Consider the following 9,866-nt stretch of genomic DNA (forward strand, 5'->3'; position numbering starts at 1 on the left):
TTGATATGAAAACAATCTCGAGCCCACCAGAACCTAAAGAAAGCATTTCAATGACCTATTAGCAACCAATTTACGATTTTACAAAACTAAACCGAACAACGTTCATAAACTTACCACCGCAAAAATGACCCACGCAATAAATTAAACCGCTGGAGCGAAAATCACTGCTTCACCATCTTCTCCTACACAAGAGTTTGCAGAAATCAGATTCTCCACAATGTTACGCCATTATGACAAGAAAGAATCAAAAAACTTACCGAAACCGTGCGAAAACAGAAAAAGTGAACAAAAGCGGAGGGAAACGGAAGAAAAAAAACAAAGAAATAGAGGAGAGACAAAAAGATGAAAACGACAGAACCAAAAAGGAAAGGCAGAAACTAACATCAGAAATTTGGAGGAGAGAGAAAAATTGAAAAAAATAAAGATTTTGATACTATCTTAATATCCACTAACAACCACATCCCATAATATCCTCCCTACTAACCACTTTAGTCTTCCAACTCCACCGAACCTCTAACAGGCAACCGGAAACAAAAATATCGCATTTGCGCACGCAAAAATTCAAACACAAAGCCTCTAACATACTAACACCTTACCACTTGAACCAACAAGCTCATTCTGATGTATGTGTACCAGCAATATAACATAAGCCTACTCAATAGGAATAAGACTAGGATAAAAAATAACAAAATTGCCAAAAGTGGGACTTGAACCTAAAACCTCATACACACACCCAGAACACTTAACTACTAAAACAAATACATATTTGTGTCAAATTTCACAAAAACAACAATAAATTAATCAGGGCATTACACAAACATTGACAATAAATTATGTCAAACAATGAATCAATCTTTGGACTAACTTATTGTTCACATAAAGTACCTTATAATTGTCACACATGTATCACCACATATGTCGTTGAAATTCTGCCAAATAAATTAAACTACCACTACACCAAAACAGGCTTTTAGCGGCGTTTTTTAGCGCCACTAAAAACGCCGCTAATGACAGCGTCGCTAACTTTAGCGGCGCTTTTCCCACAAACGCCGCTAAAGACCATGACCTCTAGCGGCGCTTCCCTACAAACGCCACTAAAGACCAAGACCTTTAGCGGCGCTTCCCCACAAACGCCGCTAAAGACCAAGACCTTTAGCGGCGCTTTTTCCCACAAACGTCGCTATAGAATAGACCTTTAGCGACGCTTTTAACACAAACGCCGCTAAAAATATATCTTTTAAAAATATAATTTTTTTTTAAATAATATTTATTTCTATGATAAATACTATATTATGTTTTAAGGATAAATAAAAAAATATTATTTAAATTAAATTTTCTACGAAAATTTTAACTTTAAAACTAAATATAAATATAACAATTAATGAATTTAAATTTAGAATTTAAAATAATAAATTAATAACACAATTAAAATCCAAAAGTTAGACCACTTAAGTAAAAATACAAATTTAGAATCAAAACTAAAATAAATAATACATATGCAAGGTAATAAAATATACAATGCATTTTCTTAATCAAGTAAATCTTGGTAATAAAAGATATAATACATTTACTTAATCAAGGAAATCTTGTAATGAACTCAAAGCAATGAGCCTTAGAGAAAAACTTTTGAGCATGGCTTCGAATTTGAACCGCAAATTTGGCTCCTACATGCTCTGCAAGAAAATAAGAGTAACTTAATCTGTTCAAACCATAGTGAAACATGGCAAAGATACGTAAATCAATTCAACTTTTTAAGATAGTTTTATAATGTTATAGTAAATTAGGTGTCTTATAATGTTATAGTAAATTATTAAAAATACATCTAAAAATATATCTCAACTTTTTAAGATTGTTTGTGGAATAAAAAAAGTACACTACTGATATATCTACTCACTTAAGTCAATATAGGTGGAAAGTATTCATCAATATAAATTTAAAATATTAGAACATATCATGCTTAAATTCCAATTAAACCCTTAAGCCTATATTCTTAAATTCCAATTACCATCAACAATTGCAGAATCTCCTAATTAGCTTCTTTGTAGAATATTTGAACATGATATTCCATAGTCAGAATACATACATCAACAGGTTAAATCAAAGTATTAGAACATATCATGCTTAAAGATAATAATTAGATTTATCTAAAATCAAGCCCGATTTAACTAGTACTAAGTAAACCTATTTCAAGTTTTTTTTTTCTGGGCAGCCCAATTTTTGGAAAAATTTAGAACAAACCTCAGGTAAGCATAAGTGAACGTTATGGGATCCTTTCTGCCATGCAGAAAACATAAAACATTAGTTCAGAGAAGATATATACAATTAAAAATACAATAAATAATAAAACAGAAGAGTAATTTTACTATTGAAGTGTGATGAACTTGAAACTCAAAGCATACAGCACAAATGGTGATGCAAGAAATTCCTAATCAGAGTGTTTTACAAATGTTTTCACTTCTAGAACTTGTTAACACTTTGAGAAATATATAGGTGTTTGATTTACCCAACAGCTCTGCCCATGATGTATTTTTGTTGCAACCAACGATTACTAGATGTGTACAACATTCTGTCATCGTAGAGATTAGCGTCTCCTGATGAATATGTCCAGTCAAAAGATTAAAAAGGTTAGCATACTCAAGCAGTAGCTGTACATATGAAGATATTTAAAGAATGATCAACCACACGCACACACACATATGAAAAAATGAGAAGAACTTGGAATGTATTTAAGACCATTCCACAAGTAAACAAACAAAACTATTTGGAAGTGTCCACTCTCCACTTCATTGGTGGGGAAAGAGATTTTAATAGTCAGAAAATATTTTCAACAAACAAACCACAACTTGTATTTGCTCACATTCAACTAGCTTGATATCAAGGATATGCTACCTTTAGTGAGTATATCAGCTTCTTTGCTATCTCGCTGCTCATGAACCTGACAAAGCATAACCAAACATGCAATGTACTAAATCCAGCATACAGAATAACCAGGCGGGGACCCGTTAATTCAAATAATTTACAGCCATAACACTTATATAAATTTCAGAAAGAAAATGTTCAACCACTAGTACACAGCTCATGAACAAGACTGTTAGAGTTGACCATGGTGTTAACCTTATCAAAACTATTTGTTTCTACTTTCTAGAGATTTTCTACATCAGAACATGAGAACCTTCTGTCACTTGTCGTTCAAGCAGTTCAACATTTGGCAAATTTAAATTTATATGACTATCACAAATCAAAGCTCAAAATTTTTAAATACTTAATTTTAAATACGTGTAAAAAATTGGCTCACTCGTTTGAAACCGGGTTTCATACTCCCAGATAGCACAACCACCACCGGCGACTCGCTCCCAGTAATGCAAATCAATCCTTTCCATATTATCAGTGCCGATGAAATAACCATTCCTTAACGAGATTTAAACTAAAAATTTCAATCATTATCCGATGGAATTTTTTGAAGTATAAAAGGATTTTAAAGAATTAAGAGAAAAGTGGAAACGCACCGAGGCTGATGGCTTGAGAGAGAATTTGTCTAATATGAGTTGATTTCATATTTTCTTCAATCCACCCCATTGGAGATCAATGCTTTTCTTGTCTTAACGATTTACAACACGCTGCAGGCTGCAAAATAAGAATGGAAATGAGAAAAGTAACAAAAATAAGAAACCTGCAAAAGGAAAAAAAAAAAGAAAGAATAATGCGCAAACATAACAAGAATAGTTTAAACATACTCGATTAGTTTGAGACATAAGCTTAATTTGATTAATTCCTCTAAATCGAATTCATTTTCTAGTCCGAGTATATCCAACAATTAGATTCACTTTTAATGCACATACTGAATGCACCTAATAAAAATGATTATATATAAAAAAAACTTACATGAATTATGTACCAAATTGCAAATGTTAGGCAAGAAGCTAAAGCCAACAAGGAGCCTAAGACTTGATCGCCAACAGCAGCATGTTTGGTGCTAGTATGATGGTGTCCACCATGTTTGACTATGTTTATGTTGGTTGACCAAAGATTAAGTTCTTGAATTATTCTGGTATCAAAACCTATACACTAAAAAAAAAACAGATTATATGAGGAATTGTGAAAGTTACCTTTCAAAGATGAAAGCAAGTGGAGTTATACAAGCAGTGGCGAAGATGAATCTGTAAGCAATGAGTGCTCTCATGCTCATTCCCTCAACCACGGCCAATTTATAGAACGCAATCACACCTGCAAAATAAAAATCAATCATCCAAGAAAATAAATACTGGGTCACAGACACCAAAAAGCTTCTGGTTACTCAAAGGGTCTGAGAGTTGCCTTTGGCTTCTGAACCTCTGAAACTGGACTGGAGCAAGCTACCAAGCTCCTCTTCCCCCGAATCACTACTAAATCGCGGAGTAATTGAAGTTCAATCTTTTCGATATTTCTTCTCCTCAGCTGATGGTCGATTGGCCTGACACTTCTCCCGGGTGGGTGACTGCCCTTATCGTGATTTCCTCCTTCTTTCGGGTAAAGGTTAGAGTGATGAAGGGAAGGCTCGAGGTCGAGGTGGAGCACTCACCATTCCCTCTTTTAGTGTTATCAAGTCTTCTGTGGAGGTAGGAAGCCAGCTTCTCCCTTCTTTGACGCTCCGCTTCAACATGATTTAGAGGCTCTTCTCTTCCATTAGTCGGTTTTCTCCCCTGTTTTCGAGGCCTCTTTTCAGGCTCTACGACTCGACTACTATCGGCCTCCTTAACAACGGAAGCTTCAAGATCAGAGTGATCTGAATCCCCGGCACCCCATTTGATTTCACCACACCAAATGAAGGTAAAATTACACCTGAAGTAAACGAAAGCATAGCTTCTTCGTTGCTCCCTCTTGAATTAGGCGACCTCTTCTTGTTCTCCACGGCGAACGGAGAGTTTCCTGTGAACAAATTCTCATTCCCACTTCTCTTACTCTCACCAAAATTCAATATCTCTCCAGATTCAGGTTTCAACAAATGAGAAGATGAATTCCCATTCCTCACACTGCTACTCTCATCAAAGAAGATGAATCGTCTTTGGTGCCTCCATTTTAGGGGGAAATTTGGGGTTTTTTCGTTTTTGGGTTTTAGGGGGGAAATTTGGGAAAAAATCAGCGCCAAATTTTGTAAGTAAAATGAATTTTGTGGCGTTTTTATAAAAAACGCCACTAAAAATAAAATTAAATTTTTACCGTGAAACTTCAAGTTTTGAAAAATTCAATGCGTATTTGCGGCATTTTTATGAAAAACGCCGTTATTGCTTAACTTTTGCGGCGTTTTTCTCATAAACGCCGCTAATGATTGACTTTTTCTTACAATTTTATATTTAATTATTATATAATTCATATCAAATTTAAATAAATAAATTTTGAAAATTTAAGTAATATTTAAAAGAATTAGATAAATTTTAAAATTTTTATATAATTTTTATGTAAGAAAACAAAACAAAAACAAAAATTTTAAAATATGAAAAAAACTTTAAAAACTATATTAATGATAATTTTAATAAATTAAAATTCATATTATCTCTTTTATTGTCAATCATTACATTAATTTGTTACATTAATTAATTTATTTATTTATCAATTTTTCAAAATCTAATATTTAAATATATCAAATGATTTAAACCATTTAATCTAAATTTAGATTAAATATTTTTAAATATAAAACTTTAATTAATTGTATAAAATTTCATCATTTAACAAATCTAAAGTAAACCTTAAATCCTAAACCATTTAATATGTATAAAATTGATCTATTATCTCTTATATAATTTAAACTATAATCATAATTTTAATATATTAAAATTAATATTATCTCTTTACAATTATATAAGAAATTATTTAATATATAAATTAAAAATATCAATTAATCTAAACCCTTAACCCTATCTCCTAAACCCCGAATCATAAAACATAACCCCTAACCCCTCTTTTACAATTATATAAAAACTTAATTAATATATGAATTAAAAAAATACTAATTAATCTAAACCTTAAACCCTAACCCGACCCTAAATCTTTAAACCTTAAATCACTAACTCTTAACCTCTAACCTTTAACCCCTAACCCCTAACTACTAACCCCTAAATCTTATTTAATATATAAATTAAAAAACACTAATTAATCTAGACCCTAAACCCTAACCCAAATCCTTAACCCCTAACCCCTACACCTTATTCAATATAAATTAGAACACACTAATTAATCTAAACCCTAAACCCTAACCTGACACTAAATTCATAAACCTTAAAACACTAACTCTTAATCTCTAACCCCTAACCCCTAAATTACAACCCTTAAACCAGAATTCCTAATCCATAATCCCTAATTCCATAATCTATAAACCTTAAAATTATAACTCCTAAACCGGCCTTAAATCCTAAATTAACCATATACCCTAAACCATATATATTAAACCCTAAACTATAATGTTAATTAATTAAATATTTTAAAATTAATATTATTGTATCTTTTACAATTTAAGTTTTATGATATTTTATTTTACTCATAATTTAATATATTTTTCTAGTAAAGTAGTTTAAATAAACTGTGATTGAAAATAATAATAAATAGTTAGGAGTTAGGACTTCTCTTTAATAAAAAATTTTGTATTAAAAATATTATTTGTTATCATTTAAATGTAAATTTGACCAATATATAATAAATACAACGAAACATCTATTTTTTTAACTTATAATAAAAAAATATAATTGAAACATTACTTGAGAATATATCAAAGAATGAGATAATTGAGAATATATCAAAAGCGGGCATTAGCGGCGCTTTTCAAAAACGCCGCTAAAGGCCCAATCATTAGCGGCGCTTTTTAAAAAACGCCGCTAAAGGCCCGAGCATTAGCTGCGCTGATTCAAAAACGCCACTAAAGGCCCGAGCATTAGCTGCGCTTCTTCACAAACGCCGCTAAAGGCCCGAGAATTAGCGGCGCTTTTTCAAAAACACCGCTAAAGGCCCCAAAAACTCAGAAAACGACGTCGTTCGGCTTAGGTTTTTTGCGGCGCTTTTTGGAAAACGCCGGTAATGCTTATTTTTAGCGGCATTTTCCAAAAAGCGCCGCTAATGCTCGACCTTTAGTGGCGTTTTTATAAAAGCGCCGCTAATGCTTGATTTTTAGTGGCGTTTTTTATCCAAACTGATAATAAAAACCCAAAGCAAAAATCTAAATTTATTTGTTTCAAAAATCCAAACTGATAATACTTTGATGGTATTTTGTTTTGACTAATTTATTTAAAATAATAGACAACCTTAATTAAAACCCAAAGCAAAAATCTAAATTTATTTGTTTCAAAATATTTCTTTTAATTTCATCTTTGGACAAAAATAGTAACTTGTAAGTGATATATAATTGTAGTAATTAAAAGCGATAATAAAAACATGTCGAAAAATAAATCTTCCTTTGGGCGATTTATTACTTACATGTACATGTAAACTGAATAATTGTCACATGCTTATTACCATAATTGCACATGTAATATTATTAACCTTCCTTTGGGTCGATCAATATTAACATACAATCTTTTATATTTTAAAACAAAATAATTTACACAAAAAGATCACTTTGGCAACTTATTGCTTGGGTAAAGTTATTTTTAAAATATATACACATTTCAATATTCAAATTGAAAGTTTTCATAAGAGTCAAAGGTTAAAATTGAAATTTCTAATTCAAAATAAGATTTATCCAAATGGCTTAATTGTTTTTTAAAGAAAATGTTTAAACATGGAATCACCAATAAAACATGATTGCACATATATACATAATTGGCTATATATGTAAATATTAACAACCACTTCATGTATATTAATAACATAAATCCATAAGCCATACTCTGAAAAAAGCTTAGCAATCACCTACCACTTCACTTCAGTTAATCAGAGACCATACTCAAAATTATATCAACCACGTTCTAAAGAAAATCAATTTAGCGAAGAATTCACACTAATCAAAAGTCATAACATGAATAAAATCTTGCGCATAACTACTAAAGTGTCCCCAGAACAATATATCTAACACCATAAAACCGTAAAACAAGCCAATTATCTCAACCTATAAAACAATTTCTTATATATTTATTTAATAAAGTCTAATTGCCATAACTTAGATCGAATATACTATCACAAATGAATCAATTTTAATAAACAATCAAAATCATAAATCAATCCAAAAAGAAACAGGTAGAAGATTGTAACTCTCAAAAATAAAATTTATTCTAAGTAAATAAATTATCACTACTTTCTAGCAGAATAACGATTACTCATGAAGTGTGTATTTTAGGTCGACCGATATCATCTATTTATAGAAAGAGATATAAAAATCCTGATGGAACAAACTCTTGACAATTAATATTTATTTAATTGAAAATACACTCCTACTCCAACTAGGGTAGGAGGGGTGACACACCCTAATAAATATTACTAGGGTTGTCACGCCTCAATGTTTACGAGGGGTATTTGGGCCTCTCATGTATTTGATTCAATTATATGTGCTTTTTAACTAGATTAATTTATTAATTAAATAATTTTCTCAACTCAATTCTAATTATGTTCAAATCATAACAACTTTACCGTAAAAGAATTCATAAAGAAATATATTTAATTTCATTATTCAATGATTCACAATGACCAATTAGTTTTTTCATTTTCGAACTTCAATTATTTAATTATAATTAATTCAAAAATAATTCAAAAAATCTTAAATTAATTCTCAAGTCATTTTTGTACTTAATGAGAACACGCATTCATTTGTAAATGTGATCCATTTCTCTTACTTTATCATTTTCATTCATTTATGTTCATTTCTATCCATTTAATTTTACATGTAATTCATTTCGATTTCAACGAGCTAGCAGAGGGATCAATTAGACATATATAATTATAGTTCAAATAATTTATAATTAAGTTCTAACTTTTCACCTATTAATTATAAATTTATTTAGTTACAAAGTTATTATAAACTTATTTAGTTACGAAATCATTCCATTATAGTATTGTGCCTAAGCTCTCCTTAGTTATATTACATTATGAAAGTTATTCAATAAGTGCTCCTCTAATGACCTCATAACTGTGTTACCCTCATAGGATATCCTTAATCTCTTTGGATTAAATTCGTTCTCTCAATATGATTATATTTTATCACATGGTAACCATTACATCTTCCTTTATGAAAAGTCAATTACTATCAAATAGTAATCAAGTCATCTATCACAATGACATATGACCCGTAGATATCATTTACCCTTTAGTTGGGCTATGAACTCCACTATCGTGGAATGATGCTACATATTGCAAAAGTCGTATACCCAATGCACCAAGTTTTGGTTCTTTATTTATTTGAACTCAAGCTTTTACTTACACCAAAGTATATGAGTCATGCATAGATAGTCCATCATCCACTCAAGATTAAGATATGTCACACTATAAATGCATAAGTGAGTAAATTCATAAACGGATTTAGGATATATTTTACTTGGGTCATGTCTAATATACTGTACTATCAGTCCAGTCAGTAACATCTATATCTTTTGGGAGTTATCCACTCCGATGTTCAAGACAAAACATATCTCCAATCGGACTTGATAGACAACATATTAGTCTTTCAATCGATTTGCTTGTTTTCGATATTTACTAATACAAGCCGTTTTTCTGTATTATAATCTGACCACGTAACATCACCTAGTATTAGTTAAACATTAGATAATTAGTGAGCGAGTATTTGTTTCCATTTTACTTCACGTGCAAAAACCGTTGAGGACAATTTGTAAGAAATATTAATGTAATTAATGGATATTTTATTAAATCAATTTTTTTTAAAAATACAAGTGAATAAAGACGAATATATTACA

At 30.8% G+C, this 9,866-nt stretch overlaps 1 protein-coding gene across 4 annotated transcripts; it reads right to left on the minus strand.

Annotated features, from left to right (window-relative positions):
- Window positions 1-1,439: 1,439 nt before the first annotated feature.
- Window positions 1,440-5,113, minus strand: LOC105784318 (uncharacterized). Of its 4 annotated transcripts, none has more exons than XM_052626062.1 (9): window positions 4,330-5,113; window positions 4,138-4,224; window positions 3,883-4,058; window positions 3,507-3,624; window positions 3,296-3,408; window positions 2,890-2,935; window positions 2,504-2,591; window positions 2,239-2,274; window positions 1,440-1,673 (listed from the first exon to the last, which is right to left on the minus strand). In XM_052626062.1, the coding sequence occupies exons 4-9, from the start codon at window positions 3,574-3,576 to the stop codon at window positions 1,613-1,615; spliced, it is 414 nt and encodes a 137-aa protein (XP_052482022.1). In that variant the 5' UTR covers window positions 3,577-3,624; window positions 3,883-4,058; window positions 4,138-4,224; window positions 4,330-5,113; the 3' UTR covers window positions 1,440-1,612. The 4 variants fall into 4 exon arrangements, with proteins under 4 accessions (XP_052482022.1, XP_052482021.1, XP_052482020.1 ...); XM_052626061.1 differs by having other exon boundaries at window positions 3,883-4,065; XM_052626060.1 differs by having other exon boundaries at window positions 3,883-4,001; window positions 4,107-4,224.
- Between the last annotated feature and the right edge of the window lie 4,753 nt (window positions 5,114-9,866).

The sequence above is a fragment of the Gossypium raimondii genome, chromosome 13 (assembly GCF_025698545.1).
Source record: "Gossypium raimondii isolate GPD5lz chromosome 13, ASM2569854v1, whole genome shotgun sequence".
Taxonomy (NCBI): domain Eukaryota; kingdom Viridiplantae; phylum Streptophyta; class Magnoliopsida; order Malvales; family Malvaceae; genus Gossypium; species Gossypium raimondii.